This window comes from Callospermophilus lateralis, chromosome 17 (assembly GCF_048772815.1).
Source record: "Callospermophilus lateralis isolate mCalLat2 chromosome 17, mCalLat2.hap1, whole genome shotgun sequence".
Classification (NCBI taxonomy): domain Eukaryota; kingdom Metazoa; phylum Chordata; class Mammalia; order Rodentia; family Sciuridae; genus Callospermophilus; species Callospermophilus lateralis.
Window position 1 is genome coordinate 50887247 of NC_135321.1, and position 19318 is coordinate 50906564.

At 49.3% G+C, this 19318-nt stretch overlaps 1 protein-coding gene across 2 annotated transcripts in view; it reads left to right on the plus strand.

Annotated features, from left to right (window-relative positions):
- Emilin2 (elastin microfibril interfacer 2) overlaps positions 1-18648 on the plus strand; it is a 53359-nt gene extending 34711 nt beyond the window's left edge. Inside the window, exons 5-8 of one of the 2 annotated variants that reach the window (XM_076837071.2) lie at positions 12137-12535; positions 13873-13905; positions 14628-14759; positions 15882-18648. In XM_076837071.2, the coding sequence (XP_076693186.2) occupies positions 12137-12535; positions 13873-13905; positions 14628-14759; positions 15882-16219 (902 nt within the window). In that variant the 3' untranslated portion in view covers positions 16220-18648. The remainder of the gene's footprint in view (positions 1-12136; positions 12536-13872; positions 13906-14627; positions 14760-15881) is intronic. The other variant, XM_076837072.2, reaches the window with a different exon arrangement.
- Positions 18649-19318: the final 670 nt, after the last annotated feature.

Here is a 19318-nt window from a genome sequence, read left to right on the forward strand (position 1 = left end):
TTTCCAGTTGGTTTGCAGAGCCCTGGCTGCGTGGGAAGCTGTATTTGCTGTTTGACATTTGTCTGGGCAGTAGGAGCTGCAAGGAGATGCCTTTGGGCAGAATGTGGCTTCTCAACAGGGTCTTTGGGATGGACCCATTGTGAATGTGGACGGCATGGGCTCTTGAGAATTTCCATGACTGAAAAGAGCCAGAAATAAACAGAGCCTCATGCAGGCTTGTAGCACACCCAGGCCTAGGAGACCTACAACCTGGACATCAAAGCTTCACAGGTGACCCTGGGGCTAAGGTCCCAGAGAAAGTCACATGTCTGTCAGTTGAGCACTGACTGTGTGCGAAGCTCTGTGAGGGATATAGAGATGAGCTGGCATGATCCTCACTCAGGGCATGCCTCAGCACAGTGGGAAAGAGACATACAGGTCTGCAGAGAATGCATGAGGTCATTTGTAAAAAGCAGGATGACACCTGTAATCTCAGCAATTTGGGAGGCTTGCAAGTTTGAGGCCAGCCTCAGCAATTTAGTGAGGCCCTCAGCAACTTGGACCCTATCTTAAAAAAGAAAAAAAAAAAAAAGGTGGTGTGTGTGCACAAATAGTGTAGGGCTTGTTCTTTCAGTACATAACCCCTTATTGAGCCCCTGGGACGTAGGTAATGGTTGTATGTGGCACATGTGGGTAAAAATGACAGTCTGGTAGAGAAGCAGGCAAAGGGGCGGCCATGGGAATGGGGTATGGATGAGCCTCAGGGGGGCAGGTGGAGTGCCCACAGCTGCTGTGGAAGTCTGGGAGGACATCTCCAAGGAAGGGGCCCCTGAGTTGAGCCTATAAGATTGAGTAGGTATTTCCTCCAAGGGCTGGGGGGAGGGGCAAGGTGAGGTGATGTGACTGGATCAGTTATTTATTGCTGTGTGACCACCTCCCCAAATCTTGGTGGCTTGAAACACGGGGAGGTGTCATTTTATGTTGTGTACGGAGACGGGTAACTCGGGCAGGGCTGAGCGGGGTGGCTCTTCTGCTCCATGGGGCATCAGCTCGAGCCGCCCACTCAGCCTCCCTTGGCTGGCGGTTGGCTGGAAGGTCCAGGCTGACTCAGTGGCCCAGCAGGTACCTCTGGGATCCTCCACGTCGCCCGCCCCTCTCTCCCACGTGACTAGGTTGGGCTTCCTCCCGACATGGTTCCTAAGTAGTCAGACCTACTGTGTGGCAGAGGGCTCCTAAAGAGAAAGGGGCAGCTGCTGGCCTCCGACAGTGGGGCCCAAGAGCTAGCACGGAATCACTTCTGCCACATTCGTTCTGTTGGTCACAGCAACTCGGCTCTTGAAGGTGACAGGGCTGACGTGCCAGGTGGCAAGGGTAGTCATGGTGGTCGTCATGCCTGCCTCAGTGGGTGCAGGTCCAAAGGTGAGATGATGGGCTTAGGTTTGGACCCGTAACCAGGTTCTGGGCCACATACACAAACTCTGGTGCTTCTGCTCAGTCCATTGGCTCTTGACAGATCCTGTTCTTTGGCCACATCTCTGATGGGGCTCAGTTACCAGGAGGCAGCTGATGCTCAAATAGATGCAAAGCTTTTTTTTTTGTACCAGGGATGGAGCTAATGAACACTCCACCATTGAGCCACATCCCCATCCCTTTTTTGTATTTTATTTAGAGACAGGGTCTCACTGAGTTGCTTAGGGCCTTACTAAATTGCTGAGGCTGGCTTTGAACTCACGATCCTCCTGCCTTAGCCCTCCAAGCTGCTGGGATTATAGATGTGCCTCACCACTCCCGGCTCAAGTCTCCTGCTCCCATCAGTTCCTGACATGTTATGCCGACATTTGGCTATTTTTTTAGCTAGAGGGATGTGGCTTTCACCTAGCACTCTGAAGGGCACCTGGCTTAGGAGAGATGAAGAACCACTGTGTCCCGTCGTCACCGTCTCACCCTCAGCTCTCCTCACTCCACATCCCAGTCCCTTCATTCACTCACTCATCAGGTTTCTCCTGAGCCATGTCCTGGCGTCTCGGCCCTCATGATCCTGCGCTCTAACAGAAAGACGGCCAGTGAACAGCCGCGTAAATATTGGATTTCGGGTATTGATCAATCAATGCCATGAGGAATGATGAAACAGAAGGCGATGGAGGATGGGGGCAGGAATCTATTTTGGATGGATGGTCAGGGAAGGCTTCTCTGTGGAGATGACCTTTGAGTTGAGACATAAATATAAAGGGGGAACAAACCCTACAGAGATGTCTGTGAGATTATGGTCCAGGCAGAGCTGGGCATGGTACACACATCTGTAATCCCAGTGACTCAGAAGGCTGAGGCAGGAGGATCTCAAGTTAGAATCCAGGCTGGGCAACTTAGGGAGGCCCTATCTCAAAACAAGTTGTAAAGGTTATGTGTGGGGGTGCTGGAAGGTAGCTTGGTAGGGGAGTGCCCCTGGGTTCAACCCCTGAGTACCCAAAACAAACATTCAAACAAAAACGCTGTAAGGGCCAGGGCTGAGTTTGCCTTTGCCCTAGTTGAAGAAGGCCAGGTTGTTCAAGTTCATGAGCAAGGGGGAAGGCCATAGGCAATGGGTCAAAAAAGTGGTCGGAAATGGATCATGCCAGATTTTTATAGGCTATGATAAAGGATGGAATTTTTTTGTGTGTGCACACTGGGGAATCAAACCCAGGGCCTTGTAAATGCTGAGCAAGTGCCTTGTCACCAAGCTACATCCCCATCCCAAGGATTTTGGCTTCAGTCCCAAAGGAAACCATTGGGAGATTAGAGCCAGGGAGGATTGTTATTTCCCAGGTTTGGAATCACGGCTCCTCCATGCTGGCTCTGTGACGTTGTGTCCCTAGCATCACTTTCTCCATCCATCTGAACTGGACATGATAGTGATGAACAATCTACCTCAAAAAGTAGGTAGGAGAATCGACACCCCTGTGTCGTGGAGAGTGGTGGCTCAGTATTTCCCCCCGTTCAGCCCTCTCCCCTCTGGATGATGACATGATCTTTGTCCCTTTCTCTTCCAAGGCAGCCCCAGGCCTCCAGCCTGGAGCAGAGCGAGGCCTGGGGGCGGGCTGCTCTGGAACAGAAGCGACAGGGTGGCTTCTCTTTCTCTTCCCTGGACTAAGAGTCAGACTGAAAGCGTGGGCGCCTCCGAATCCCCCCCTCCCGGCAACCACAAGTTCACGTTCAAAACTTGTTGACTGGAAGCTCATGACAAATCAGGTTCTAAATGAAAAGGTTTCTAGATCCTTTTTCTGTGCCTTGTGGCCAGCAGGGTGTGGCCCTGGGCTCCGGATCTGCTGGCTCCTGCTTTCACGGGTGGGCAGGAGCACCGGTCCTTGGACCATCTCGAGCACCCTCCCTCTTTCCCCAAGGCGCTTGGTTCTGCTCCTTCTGGAGCCAGTGGCTTTAGGTGGTCATGCACACATGTCCCTGGGGTGGGGCACATCCTGGGTGCCCTGATGTCTGCCATCCTAGGAAGTGGTAGTCTATCTTGCTGCCTTGCACCCAGATGGCCCTGGCCTGTGACACAGGCTGGGTGCAGCCACCCCAGCGGGTGGATCCTTCTCCTGGCCTGGCATTGAGGTGACGCTGAGCCCCAGCTGGAGCCCCAGGTGGCACTGATCCTCGGGGAGGGAAGGGAGGCTGGTACTGAGGAAGGAAGGTAGACAGAAGGACACTGCTGTGAGTCAGGAAAGTCTCTTCCTCTGCGTCACGCACACTGGAAGGGACAGCGCTCCTTACACACCGCAGCAGTGTTTCGACATCATCTGGGGACGCAGCAGGGCTTCCCTCTCCTTCTTTCCCATCCCTTTCTGTTCCCGTCTCGGCTCCTTCTTCCTAGTACTTGAATTCTCTTAATCACATCATTTCTGTTTTTGTCAGCTTTTTTTTTGTGGCTGTGAACAAAAGAGCTGACCAGAACCATTAGAGGAGGAAGAGTTTACGTGGGGCTCACAGTTTCAGAGGGCCTCAGTCCATACAAGGCCAGCTCCATTGCTCTGGGCTTGAGGTGAGGAAGGACATCATGGTGGAAGGGTGTGGAGGGGGAGAGCAGCTCGGGACATGGCATTCAGGAAGGGGAGAGGGAGACGGACGCCCAGTGACCCACCTCCTCCAGCCGCACCCTACCCTGCCCACAGTTAGCACCCAGTTGATGCCTACCAGCGGACGAAGGTGTGATAGGGTGAGGGCTCTCAGAACCCACTCGTCTCACCTCTAAACTTTCTTGCATTGTCCCCGATGAGAGCTTTGGGGGAACACCTCATACCTAAAGCACAACGATTTCTTTGGTGTGTTATGGATTTAAGAATCCTATTTTTATCAAGTTGCCCAAGTAAAGCAGTAAGAATGAGAAAGCACAGACTATCAGAATAACTGTTGGGCCGTGAAGTTTGGCCCGGGTGAGTGGCCTGCCGCCAGCGTGATCACAGCTTTGGCCGCTGACTTGCTGTCAGCCGAGGTTGGGGTTGATTTAGGTCCAAGACAGCGTGATGGGCCGAGTCACAGGCTTACAGCTTTATATAAAGGCCAAATCAGCTGTGTGTATACATCAGCACCCCCAAAAAAGACAAAAGGAAAAAGAAAGGCTGAGAGTTCACACCCTTCTGCCCTGTGGGCATCTGGTTTTTGTAATGCTCTTTGGTGGAGGTAAGTGGCAGCTGCTTGTCTCCATGGTGACCTGGAATCTGTACTGGCCCTGTTCTAGATCCCAGCTTGGCCCATAGCTGCACCCATAGAACCCTGAAGGATCCTTACAGACAGGAGGACTCCAGGGGACTTAGGGGATGCCACTCCGCAGGGATCAAGTGAGCCCCAGCAATGTGCAATTCAAACAAACCCTAGCTCTGGTTCTGAAATGGGAAGGGAGGTCACCTTGGAGGTGGCAGAGTAGGATTAACCATTAGGGTAATGGGTGCCAGAAACAAGGGGTGGGGGCGAAGAAGGGAGAAAGAATATAACCCTCCCACCTTGGCACTACAGCACCCACAGAAGGTTGGCTGGTCCTGTGTGAGCCCTGTACAGACTGTTCCAGCTATTTAATTATTCTGACTTCATGCAGTGCTGGGGATTGGAACCCAGGGCCTGGGCATGCTAGGCAAGTGCTCTACTCCAGCCCCCTGATTCAATTATTGATATGCCCCTCCCCTATGGCTTATTCATATAAATTTTATAATTGGCTTGTGAAGTTTTAACAACAAAAAAACACACAAGTGATGTTGATGCTCAGGTAGGTCAGCCCCACTCTCTGTGGGAAGTGATAGCAACGCCCTTTCCAGTTCCAATGTCTTGGTGGAGATCTTGACCAAGGCTGTCTTGCTATTTTCTCTAGTTCCTACTTTGCGCAAACTGAGATCTGCATTCTCTAGCCAGCCTATTCCGTTCCACGGCGTTTCAAGGTTGGCACGTCTGGACTGGTGTTTTACAGCATGGCCTGTGCAGTCTCTACTCTTGAGGAAGAGCAGTCCCTTTTGTGATGCAGCCAGAGAGAGTTTTTTTTTTTTTTTTTTCTCTTCATTCCAATCACAGCCAAAAGCCTTGAGTTGGCCACTTGCTCCTGGTGGATTATTCCAGTGCATCTAAGTTTCCCTTCCTGTGTTGTCAAGAGAACAATCCAGGTTTTCTGAAGAGCTGCTTCTCAGCCCTGAGGGGCCTTTTGCATGCCCACCTGTCAGGCTGACTTATCGGCCACTTCCTGGCCAGTCTTCCTCACCCGGGGTCCCTTCAGCCCCCGTTTTGCTGATTTCTTGATGAAGCAGGTGCATCTCATGCCCAGGGCATGATGGCTGGGGTTTCCTCCCAGGAACTGGGGCTCTGCCACTGGTGTGGCTGACTTCCCTGAAAGCATCCCTTGGCCCCCACTTGGTGTTCTGTTGCTCAGCATTTTGGTGGATTTTTGTTTTCAAGTCTGGATCAGCGTTTTAAAAATACCCCAGTTGCAGCATTTGCTTGGCAGAGACACCCTTTAAATGCTAGGGAGATGGTTTGACCTCCACTGGACCTCAGATGGATTGTACTTGACACCTGAACAGTGCTTTTCAGTCAGCGAGACGCCCCACATCCCTCACTTTGTCTGATGGGCGTTGAATTCTGCCTGGTGACAGGAGGACACACAGCAGGGTGAGCCCATTGCATGGATAAGGTTGATAACTTGAGAGATTTCAGCCTCAAACATAGACCCTAACAGTGTAGGCTGGTCCTTGTCCCCAGCTCCTTGTTTATCGACTAGACACCCCCCAGCTGCCAGGTGCAGGGCTAACCCCATGCCCCCAGGTCCTCCCACAGCCCAGCTCCTCAGGGCACTTGTTGGGGCAGGTTCCTTTGAAATTGGCTTTTAATAGGAGCTTCAGAGAAGAGGGGTTGGAGTCAATGCTGGGGGTCAGGTCCCTCCTGCCTGCTCGTGGTGGCATGAGCCCGCCTCTTGGCAGCCAGGCCAGGTACCTTGGGCCGATCTGCCCCTGACTCTTCATTCCTCAGGCATTATGTCCCGCAGGGAGTCACACTTGGCTCCTGCGAAGATTTGGATTCAAATGGTCGCTCCGTGAATTGGAACCATGTGTTCTGTGCAGCAGTCAGCCACGGAGAGGGATCCTTCCAGAATCGCTGTCCAGTCTTTTTTGTGACTTGGTAATGACTGTCTGTGCTGGAGCGCCACGTGACGCTGTGGGTGGGGCCTGAGCTGGGAGAGGCCGGGGCTGGGGTGATGACTGGAGGGTTGGGGGCCTGGACAGTATCTTGGTTCATTCTTTTTTTTCCTCTGCCTTCCACTGGGTGTGATAAGCCTTGGTGTTGAGAGAGTGATGAATATTAAAAAAAAAAAAGAAAAAAAAATTGTCCCATGTGTGCTGCCCCCAGTGGGACCCCGGAATAGCAATGATTTTGGGCAAAATTCAAGTGCCCAATTTAATGCCTGAGAGCAATTAGGCCATGACCCATAGTACCTGTCATATTTTCAGCCTCCTTTTATTTACCAAACCCTTCAGTTGCTCAATGTCATATACTAGGCTCTGTGCCAAGCCCTGGGGATGAAAGATAATTGAGATGTATAATCACCAGACAGCCGGAGAAGAAAAATACACAAAATCAACAAGTCCCTGGAGGCCCCAATTTTTGCTGGTTCAGAGAGAAGCTTGCTCAGGGCTTGCTGGGCAGATCCAAGAGGGCTTCATGGAGGAAGTGGTATTTGAACTAGGGCTTCAGGCATGGGGGCTGGAAGAGGCTGTTTTAGGGGGTGTGCACAGCAGAAGCAAAGGCATAAAGCCAGGAAAAGGCAGATGAGAGCCGGGCACCAGCGAGGCAGCTATTGCCAAAGGAGGTGAGGGACTCAGTGTCAGGAGATGGAGGACTAGAAGGGGAGATGGGGAGAGCCATGGTGGATTTCTGACAGAGTACTGATTAGGAGGTTTGGTGAATGAGGACCCATCTGAGAGGCCTGTACATTGCCATTTTTTTTTTAAATTTTTATTTTTTTGGTACTGGGGATTGAACCCAGAGGGGCTTAACCCCTGAGCTACATCCCCATCCCGTTTTATTTTTTAGTTTGAGACAGGCTCTACTAAGTTGCTGAGGCTGGCCTTGAATTTGCAATCCCCTTGCCTCAGCCTCCTGAGCTGCAGAGGTTACAGGCGTGTACCACCATACTTGGCCGTGCTTAGCTATTTTTAAGATATTTTGCTGATTGCAATTCATTCAGGGTTGTAGGACTGAGGAAAAAGTACTTTAAAATTTTGGATGGAGGTGCATAAACTTGGGCTAAAGAGCCAGGAAGCAACCAGAATGGAGGAAGGAAGAATGATTGAAAAGAGAGGAGCAATGTTGGTTGGAGCAAATCCAAGAAGAGAAGGGAGGTGTTGGGGCTTGGGGCTGGGGTGGAGGTGTGTGCTGGGGAGGAAGGCAGCCGCTGAGCTGGGGGCAGGCGGTGGCAAATGAGGGGGAAGAAAGAAGACAGACAAGGAACACACTCAAGCATGCTTGAGTTGGAGGCGAAAGAGTGGAAACTGGCCCTTATGAGTGTCTCCTACAATTAAATTTTATATGAAGAGGTAAAATAGCACTGAGAAGCTGATACTGAAACCCAGACCCCCTATCCCCCAATTTCCCTTCTACAACTTTTTCCAGGTGTTCCTCCTGCCCCCACCCCCCTTGATATTTACCTCCGTACTTCTAAATTGACTTATCAACTTTAGACATTTTATATTGGCTTCCCCTCCTCCCAACTCCAAAGTGGTTATACTACCATAAATCAATTTTCAATATTTATGCTATTAGGAGCACCATAGCTCTCCATGGTCACATTGCATTCTTTAACTGCTTTTCTCAGTTAGCAGTCAGGACTTGCTTAGATTTTATGTATCTATTTTGGATTCTTCCCATTCTCCCAACAGACTCTCAGTATAATTTTATCTGCCATAAAACTTATCAGGCCATTTGGCCAGTTCTGTTTTTTTTTTTTTTAATTGGAAACCTCATTTCTGGAATTCTTTCTGATCCAATCTGGGTCCATCATTTTTCTAGATTGACTCTAAGGCTTTCAATCTGAGACTGCTTTCACTAGTTGTTCTTCAAGAAACAGCTTGCACCTTTTTTTTTTTTTTTGGTGTGAGACCCTCTTTCTGACTCTTTTTCATGGCTGACTCCTTTATTTCAGTGGAAAATAGTTTCAATTGTTGTTTTTTTCTTTTTTAGTATTTTTAAATTGTTTTTTTGTAGTTATATATGACAATAGAATTTATTTTGATATACTTATACAAGCATGGAATATATCTTATTCTACTTAGGATTCAGTCTTTTGGTTGTGCATGATGGTGAGATTCACTCTGGTATATGCATATATGTGCATGTCAGATTCCTTATGTCAGATTCATTCCACTGCCTTTCCTATTCCTATCCCTCCTCCCTTCCCTTCATTCCCCTTTTGTCTAATACTTTGAACTTTGAATAGCTTTTTAAGAAAAGGGCGCTTTTGAGGGGTTTTGTTCTGTTTTCTTTTAAACTATTGCGTTTCTGAAAATGTCTTCATTTATTTACTTATTTTAGTCATAGATGGACACAATACCTTTATTTATTTATTTTTTATGTGGTGCTGAGAATCAAACTCAGTGCCTCACACATGCTAGGCTCTACCACTGAGCCACAACCTCAACCCAAAATGTCTTTATTTTGCTCTCATGATTGATAGGTATTTTGGCTAGGTATAGAATTCAAGGTTAATAATTATGTCCCTTCAATATTTGAAGGCATCGTCCTTTTGACTCTGGTTTTTCATAGTGTTGTTGAAGAGCTTGATGATGCCCTTGTGGTTTATACTTTTTATGTGTTTTCTTTTGAAAGTTTGTGGTATCTTTTCTTTTTTATTTATTTATTTTTAGTTACAGGTGGACACAATATCTTTATTTTTATGTGGTGCTGAGGCTCAAACCCAGTGCCTCACATGTGCGAGGTGGGTGCTCTACCATTGAGCTACAGCCCCAGCCCGTAGTATCTTTTCTTTATCTTCAGTGTTCTGAATATGCTGTGGTGTTTTAGTCTTCTTGTGTTGCCATAACAGAATACCAGAGACTGGGTAATGTATAAAGAAGAGATTTATTTCTTACAAATCTGGAGGTGGGATGTCCTAGGACATGGTACTGGGCATCCGGCGAGGGCCTCTTGGTTATGTTATTCAATGTTCCAAGGGCAAAGAGGCAAGCAAACTCGTGGGAATGAGAGAATCACAAAGGGGATAAGCTCACTTTATAACAACCTGCTGTGGAGATAACTCACTCCCATCACATTCACCTGCTGTAAGGTTAGAGAACCCGATGACCTAAATACCTCCTGTGCCCCCCCCCACCCCTGTGCCCCCCTTCCACCCCTGTTGCATTGGGGATTAAGTTCAACCTGAGTTTTGTATGGGACATTCAAACCATAACACTTAGATTTTTTTATTCAACAATGATGCTAGGATCTTTAATTTTCTTCAGTTCTGGGAAATTCATTCTCTCCTTACCACCCCCCACCCCTACTCTATAGTTTTTCTGATCATTTTCTAGAAAGACTGAGTTGACCCAATAATTTTCTTTTTTTTTAATGTTTATTCTTAAGTTTTAGGTGGGCATAACATCTTTATTTTACATTTCTGTGGTGCTGAGGATTGAACCCAGTGCCTCGTGCATGCTAGGAGAGCGCTCTACCACTGAGCCACAACCCCAGGCCCCCACCACCACATGATAATTTTCTTATGGTTTCCTCCTCCTGTCCATCATTTTGTCCTACCTTCTGAAAGATTCCCTTGATTTTGTCTATCAACCCTTTTATCAGACTTTCTTATTTTGCAAACATACTTTTAATCTGCAAAGGCTCACCATATTCTTATTTCTTTTAATTTATATTTTAGTTATGGATGGACACAATACCTTTATTTTGTTTATTTATTTATTTTTATGTGGCGCTGAGGAAGGAACCCAGTGCCTCACACGTGTTAGGCGAGTGCTTATTGCTGAGCCCCAGCCCCAGCCCCCCTTATTTCTTTTTTAATATCAACCGATTCCTACATCTTGTCTGTAGTGTTACACATTTATTTTCTTTGCAGTGTCTCTTAAGAGTTCCTTTTCACTAGTTGTTTAGATAGCTTGTTTTGTTCTGTTTCATACTGGTGGCTTTGCTCACATGCCAGGTGATCCTTACTTGGTTCATCTTTAACAGTGAATTCTAGGTAGGGTTTCATGACTAGATTCCATTTCAGGGGCAATTCTGAAGAATCCTATCACTGATCAGAGGTATGAACAAATGTCTTCAGGGCTGAGCAGAAGAAGGGGTCTATTCAGTGTATATACTTTGACTTAGTGCTTTTATACCAGTATCTTCATGTCTATACTCCTTCTGTCTCAGTGTTTTTTTTTTAGTTGGAGTTGGACACAATATCTTTATTTTTATGTGTTGCTGAGGATCGAACCCAGTGCCTCACACATGCCAGGCGGGCACTCTACCACTGAGCTACAGCCCCAGCCCGTGCCTTGGTTTTTCTATCACACCCAGACCTTCTCAGCGACAGAAGCCATTCTGTTGTATGTAATGAGTGAACTTTTTGGTACATAGAATGGAATTAGCTCAGTACCATCCTTGGGAGAACGGAGATAAAATGATCAAATCATTTTGTGTAGGGCTTAATTCTCTCATGAAACGTGGGTTAGGAAAGGCCGTTTGAGAAATAACCTCTCTAGGGGTGGTCTGGGAACCTGGCTCTGGGAGGAGGGGAGCATGCATTTGATCTGCCATATTTACCTTAGAGAATGCTCACTCTAGATGTGGGCCACGACACAATCACTGTTGCCCAGCTGTGATGATGTAGATTTGGAACCTGGGGCATGGCAGGACCAAACAGAGGAGGTGGGTGTTTGTTTTCCCTTTGCAAATGGTATCTCAGGCAGACTGGTTATTTTTAGAGGGGTGCTCAGGAATGGGTTCCTAGAAGGTTGGTTCTGAGAATGTATTTGGAGAAGAAATGGGCGGCAGCTTCGGGATGAGTCACAGTGACCATCTCAAAAAGAGAATGTGAATCAGGAGGTTCCTCTGTGGGAGATTCCTTCCACTGGTAATCCACAGGGTGTGGTGAGATGAGTGTGCATCCCTGGGTCTGTGTCAACTGCAGAGAGGGGTCCCCTGAAATATGCATAGATCACCTGCTGGGGATAGATGTGGGGTCTCCACAGCAGAGTTCCTCAACAATCAGCTGACCCTGAGACTAGCTTGTGCTGGAGACTGAGGTGGCCAGTGGCTTCAGGTTCCTTTCGTTAGTAACCTGTGATACCTCTATGGCATAAGCATAGAGTGAAATCTGTTCGTTTAGGTGCTGGAGTCAAGCAGGATGCCATTTTGGAGAGTGCCTCTGTCTGCGTAGGAGAGGTGGAAATCCTTTTGTGTTGGGCAGAGGGTCCCATCTGGCTTCTTAGGGTGACCAGAAGGCAGCTTAACCGTAGCTTCTTCTGATGTGATGCAAACTGCCCCAAGCTGTGGTGCTGTTCTTGGATGTCCTGGTGGGGACAATGCTCTAGCCACGTGGCTGATGCTCCTGAGACTAGCTTGTGTTGGAGACTAAGCAAAGTCCCTCGCAGACCTGAGACCGGCAATGACTTGGAGATTTTTTAACCCTGTGTTTCTTTCTCCTAATTCTTAGCGGAGGAACCCTCAGAAACGCCCCAGCCCCTGGCCCCAAAGGCCCCACAGGTGCCTGCAAGGCCCTTGCCATCGGAAGCCCCTACGGAGCTGCCGCAGCCCAAGCCAACACGGCCATCACCGGAGGACCCCGCAAGACGACTGCACACAGGCCAACGGCCAGTGCTGCCCAAGAGACCCCCGCAGCGGTGGCCCCCAGAAGAGCCACTGCCCCCACCAGCTCGACCTGGCTGGACGGGGCTGCCTTTCTTGCCTGGCTCCACCGGGGTCCTAATGGAGACTGGAGAGGCCGGGCCTCCGGGGAGGGTGGGCGTATCAGGGAGGGGCCTGCCCCAGGGTGTGGATGGCCAGACGGGACAGGAGGCCATCCCCAGCGCGGAAGGCTATGCAGGAGCACCAGGTGAGCCTATCACAGAGAATGCACAGGGACGGCTGCAGATCACCTGAGCCTTGGGGGACAGGGGTGGGTGTGCTGCAGGGTCTTAGTGGGTTTAGGGTCCCAGATTTAGGGGGACAAGTTCAGAAAGAAGCTTGCAATAATGGCAAGGACTAGAGGGGGGTAATTTATGCTAATCTAATAAATGTTGGCTGGGACACTCCAGGGACAGCAAAGAAAATTATACTTAGAAATGTCATCATCTCAGGGGTTGGACTGTCTGTTCCACGGGGGCAGCTCACTGGGCTTCCCAGCACGAGAGGTCTCCAGAAACCAAGTTTAGTGAGCCTGGTCGGGGCAAAGACCGTTAGGGGCACAGCAGAGTGGGAGGCAGCTTCGCCACAGCCCTGGGACCTGGCATTCAGTGTCCCTAAAATTTAGTTCCTTCAATGCCAAGGGAGGACGGCAACAGAATCTCAGGGTGAGAATGAAAGAGCAAAGGACTTGGCTGCGGAGCGTGCCACACGTGTTGTGTCACTGCTGTTACTGTCCTGGTGATGGTGTAGTTAAGAGTTAAGGCAGGAAGAAAAAAGGAGTGAGCATTCTGGGCTCCTTCCCCAGTGCCAGGTCTCCAGCCCCCAGCCCTCCTGGGAGCTGTTACCGGTGAGGAAACAGCCTTAGGGCTGTGGAAACAGAGGGGGCAGATGATGTCGGCTTCCATAGACATTCCTGGTCCCCTCTGGGACCAGGCTGACCTTCAGGGGCACCTGATCATGGTCAGAGTTGGGGTTGGTCCCTGTTGGTGACAGCCTAGTGCACATATGACCAGCGAAACATGGTGGCTGCTTGGGTCACTGCTGAGTCTCTCCTAGCTCTCCTTTTCCCGTTCCTTCTCATCCTCCCGAGCTACAGTGATGGCAGTTGCCTTTTCTAAGATGTTGGGCTTCCATTAGTTCCGTGTGTCATGGGTGACTATATTCTGCTGGGCTTTTTTTTTTTTTTTTTTAAATCCATCCACGTCTGCAGGCCCCTGCCCAAGTGTCCACTCGGTCAGTTCAGTTGAAGGCCTCCCTGGCCTGGCCCCAAGGCCCCAGCGCCCCACCTTTCTCTTTGGATCCCTGCAGCGGGCTTGCTCTCAGGGCCCTCTGGCTGTCTAGGGCTAGGCAGGCTAGTGAGGAAGCAGGAACAGGAGTGCAAATGTGCTTCCAGATCTGAGAGGCAGCTCTCAGGATGGATTTCCTTGCTGTGTCTGTTTCATTAGTAATAGAGAATCAAGTAGAACACGTTGGCAGGGAGGAAAAGGGGACTCAGCAAAATGAGTTATTGTTTCAGGTCTTGACATTCCTTTCTCTGTGTTTCAGGATACCCCAAGTCACCTCCTGTAGCCTCCCCAGGTACGTCTGCTCAGAGACAGGGCAGAAAAAAGGATGGTCCTCTGTAGCCTCTATGCTGCTGTATACTCCTGCTTCTTCCCTGAGCTGTTAGCATGAGCAGAGCTTAGGGCCCGGCCCTTGCACACCCACAGCAGCAGGGCAGGCCGCTGCTGACTGCAGTGGACTGAACCCTTCAGAGAGGCTCGAAGGCAGGTCCAACACAAGGAATTTTCCACCCTACATCATCCCAGCTCAGTTTCCCAAGGGGATCACTGGGTGGGCCCATGCCCTGGGTGGTCCTGATGAGCTTCCTGGGGGCCCAGGCTTTATGGGCTCATTAATAAGTAACCAGCTCCCTAAATGATTCTTTTTATGCACCCAGAACCTGCCCCTAGTTTGTAAGCAGTTTTACACATGCATATACCTGTCTTCCTCACACATGCAGTTAGTCACTCTCATGGTCATAGTCTACCTGTCTTGCACACATGCGTGCGTGTATACACACACACACAGTCTCTCTCTCTCATCCTTCTAACCAGAGCCAGTCCAATCCCAGGCTTCCTTAGCTGACTGCTGATCACAGATGAGGGGGACCTTCTGGCACTTGGGTACTTTGCCACTTTCAGATGAATAAAATGATCCTGGGATGTAGGCCTGATTTCCTGGCCCTGTCACCTGTCCCTGCTCCAGATAGACCCCCCTCCCCGGAAACTGCCATTGTGTTGACATCCCCTCTCCCCCAGCAGGGGTTCCAGGGCCTGCTCTGGTCTCTTTTTCTGCTGGGCTTACCCAGAAGCCTTTCCCCAGTGACAGTGGTGTTGTCCTCTTCAACAAGGTGCTGGTAAATGACGGGGATGTTTATAACCCCCAAACTGGTGAGTACTTGCAGGGAATGTGGTGCAGCCTCCTCTTACCCCAGTGCAGGTGGGGCGCTCCCACTCCCGTGGGGTCAGGGAGTTCACCCTGGGCATGTGCAGCTCTGCCCAGGACTGTGGGAGGCGAGTGAGCAACCACGTTCTCTAGTCATGAGGTCAGCATGCTGGTCCCTCATCACTGAAGGGTCATTCACTTTTGTATGGTACTTAAGAACGCTCTGACAGCCCTGGCCTATTGCACTGTGACCAGTTCCCTCCCAGCTGTCCTCTAGTGGCCATGAAGCACCACTCTTTCTCCACATCTGACAGTCACTCTAACCCCCTGGAACTTGGCAAGCAATAGGCTTCCTCCAGAATCTTGTTTATGATGAACAGAGCTAAGAATGGGGCTGTGTTCTCTCCAGAAGGGGAGGATTCTGGCATTTGGGTCTCATACTGTAAACAGAATTACTTAAAAATGTATACTTCGGAGTCTGTCTGCAGTGCCTGCATTGTCCCCATGCCCTCAGCCCTGGGTTTTGGGGAACCCTGTGAGGATAGTGGGGTTGGAGCTTACCCCAGGCTCCCTGACAGTGCCATCCGTCTTCCTTTCCTCCATGGGACCCTGCGTGGGGATCTCCTTTTCCTCTGTATGAAGGGAAGGGCCTTTCCCATCAGCCCACCACTGTCCACCCAGGTTTGCTTGCCTGTCTGGACCACTGGGCAATCCCAAGAGAAGCATGGTTTCCTGGCATGCCTGAGCCAACCAGGCCAGGGAAGAGCCCACAGGGCAGGTGGTGTGAGGTTGAGGTCCTTTTCCAACCAGCCTTGGTGCCACTGGCAGTTGTTATTCGATGTGGACGTGGTGCTCCCTAAGGCACGCTGCTTGTAAGCTACTGGAGAGGGACTTGATTGCCTTTTGGTAATTTTTAGCCACTGTCCTCACACTGGCCCACCTGGTCAGCATCCATTCTATATCCCCTGTTGTGAGGGCATAGAAGCCCCCTGCAGAACTTGGAGAAACAGAACTCCGGGTACCCCAGGCTTTTTTAAGTTTCTGATCAGTTCATGGGAGACTGTGCAGCAGCATCACATGCCTTGAAGGAGTCACATGAGCTCACCTGTCTGCTTTCCTCCCCCTAGGGATCTTCACAGCTCCTTACGATGGGCGCTACCTGATCACAGCTACTCTCACCCCTGAGCGGGATGCCTACGTGGAAGCCGTCCTCTCAGTCTCCAATGCCAGTGTGGCCCAGCTGCACACAGCTGGGTACAAGAGAGAATTCCTGGAGTACCACCGACCCCCAGGGGCTGTGCACACTTGCGGCGGCCCAGGGGCCTTCCACCTTGTTGTGCACTTGAAGGCCGGAGACGGTGTCAATGTGGTGGTGACCGGGGGCAGGTTGGCCCATACAGACTTTGATGAAATGTACTCCACCTTTAGTGGGGTTTTCTTATATCCTTTCCTTTCCCACCTCTAGGGTGGCCAGGGAGAGGGGAGAGATAGTTGTAAAGACTCTGAAGCTTTAATATATTCAGTTTATGTATGTAATTGGAGCACTGATCTAGAGTTTTCTGCATACATCCTTCCACCTGCCCCTAAGATAAAGGCCTTACCTCGCTGTTGGGCCACCACACCTTAGAGTTTGCAGACAGGCAGTGAGGAGTTCACCCATTTTTCTGTCACTCTAACTGGACAACTGGAAGACTTGGAAAGCCCCCTTGCCTGCAATCCGGCTCCCCTCTTGCATCTTCCCAGCCTCTAGCTCCGTGTCGAGGTTCCTGGGGAACACACCTGGTGCTACCTGTGGAGGTTTACACAGCTTCCCAGAGGGCAGGGCTGCTGGTGTCTTGCTGCTAGAGAGGAACTGCAGCTGGCTGAAGGTGGGGGGCGCGGTGGTAGTGGTGGGTAGCCAGCAGTCTCCTCCTCCGTAAGCTACACGCGGGAGAAAAGTTTAAACACTGAAGTGCTAACGTGGCCCATGCCACCCCGTACAGGGACCCAGAGTTCAGTTTGGGTTGTTCCCTACCTGGCTAACTGCCATGGCCTGGGACTCATCCCTGCTTACTGGGCCCTGGCCCCACTGCAAAAGGGGATGTGCCACACACTATTTATGAAACTTGTTGGGCTCCTTAGATGACATGTACAACTGAAGTGCAAGGACAGGGAGTGTCAATAAATATGTAAAACCACTTTGAGTTACTTCTCTAAGTTTGGTGCCTTACGGATTGGGAGTTACTGCTAAAAAGCAAACTGTAGAAAGGCAATTGACTTTTTTTTTTTTTTTTAAATGGCTGCAGAAAAATCTTGCATAAATTAGTCTCTACTATAAAACTTATCTATGAGCAACCAGGCTGTATGCCTGGGTTTTGTCTTTGGCTTGTAAAGGCAGACTAGCTGTGCTTGGAGGTCTGGGTTCGCCATGATCCCGCAGCTAAAGAAGGGCTCTTCCATGGAAGACTGGAAACTCACATATAATCAGCAGATTTGGTCCCAGGCTGAGACCAAATCCTCACTGCTTCATTGCACAGATCACTGGCAAGACATAGCTTATGAACTCTTTAAGGTTCCTAAGCAACAAGAGGCTCAACACAAAACTGATCACTTCTGAAAGTTGAGATCATCTGAGAAGGTGGGCATCTTCCCAAAGTAAGCACACACTGTTCTAGGCCCAGGCGCAGTAATACTTCATTAGCAGCCCCAGAAACCTATAGGCACACCAGACCCTTTAGCACAGTGTGGATTCCGCTAACCAGGTTGGGAAGATGTGTTCGTCAGTCAAGTTAGCCGGGGGAAGGTACACATGAGAGAAACAAGAGCTTTAGTGTCCTTGGCCTGCACTGAGCTGGCAGAAGAGGCTCTTGAGCTTTAAAAATGCCTTGTGTTTCAAGGCCTGTTTGCAAAGAAAATTACAGGGTGGCCACTGCACTCATCCCCTACTGCAGCTGGGGAGAAGTGAACAAGCACTCAAGGTTTGCTGCTGACTATTTTATAATTCAGACCTCTGTCCAGGAAAGGGAGGAAGAATGGCCGTTCTCTCCCCTTGTTTCTGCAGCTGGTGAATTGGCTAAAGGCAGCTGTCAGTGTATCCTTGGCTATCCTAGAAATGACTCATGGAAAAAACCCAAAGCAGTGGAGTGTTTTCAGGAAAACCCAGTTGGCACACATGCTTACACCCTCTTTCCTCACACTCCCCTTCTAAAGACCTCAGTGCCAAAGGAGACAAACACTCAATGGAAAAGCAGGAACTAGAGAGAAGGTAGGTAACAACTGCATTGTCTACTCTTCCACAGGCTGCTTCTAGTGCATCACACACAACTTAGTCATCCTCAGTGCAACTTGACTCGTTTACCAAAATACATGCATTTCAGCTCTGTGCATCCAAGACAGGCAAAACAGCATAATTATAGCAGGAGCCTGCATTTATTTCAAGATAAAATGAGATGAAAGCTAGACCCTGCCACATGTAACAGCAAGATTATAAGGGAAGAGCCTGTCTTTTCATAGAGATGGAAAACAATAGGGTCAAGAGAGCTCAAAGCTGAGTTGGGGGTAGGACAGAGTTTCAGAGCATGGCCCTTCAAGAAGTCAATACCCTTGAAGCTGTGCATGAGAGGTACAAACCAAATCCTAGGGCTTAATCAAACGTAAGTGGTTATGACTTAAAAAAAAATTTTAAGGGGTTTTTGCTATGCCGCCCAAGTTGGTTCTGAATTCCTGGGCACAAGCCACTCTCCCAATCAGCCTCCTGATTGGCTGGGACTAGGAATGGGTGCCATGACACCCCCAGCTGAGGTTATAACTTCTGAAATCAGAGTTGTTACAGAGAAAAAGGTCCAGGTACTCAAGTCAACACTTTCCCCCCACATGGAACACTACCAAATGGCCTCATTAAAGAATGCAAATCAATGGACTTTGTATTTGAAATTATTTCTAGGTTAACAACATTACTTAGCTTTCCCAATGACTACCATATTTTAAATAGTTTCCCACATATTATTTGCAGTTTGAAAGGGGTATCTGTGGTCAGAGACATGACTAAGTCCAGACCTATAGATCTGAAAATGGCTTTGCCCATATCTGTTTTCTAAACATTCATGTTTTTCTTATGCCTTCCTAAGATGGGAAGGAAAAAAGGACACATGCAAACTCCACTGGGTGTAGGATGTGACAGAACCACAATGGAGCTGGGCCTCTAAGCTTAGGGAAGGATGTCCGCTGACCCCTTACTTAAGGGACCTGGAGCTGTTCTGGGCAAACCATTTCCTTTATAATCAAATTCCCTGAGAGTGTGTGAATGTGTGTGTGTGTGGTTTTTTTTTTTTTTTTGGCTGGGGAAAGAACAGAACCCAGTACCTTATACATGCTAGGCAAGTGCTCTATCCTCTAACTCCCTGGCCTTCTAGTAATTTTTTTTTTTTTTTTAACTTAAGTTTTTGCCACCTGGAAATCAGTAATTACAAAACATGCCAATATACCAGTTCTTTGGTCCCTGTCCTGAGTTCTGTCACTGACAGGAAAAGAGATGACAGGGATGCTTTCTCCAATCTCACCCTCAAAGGTTAGGAAGTAACCCCCC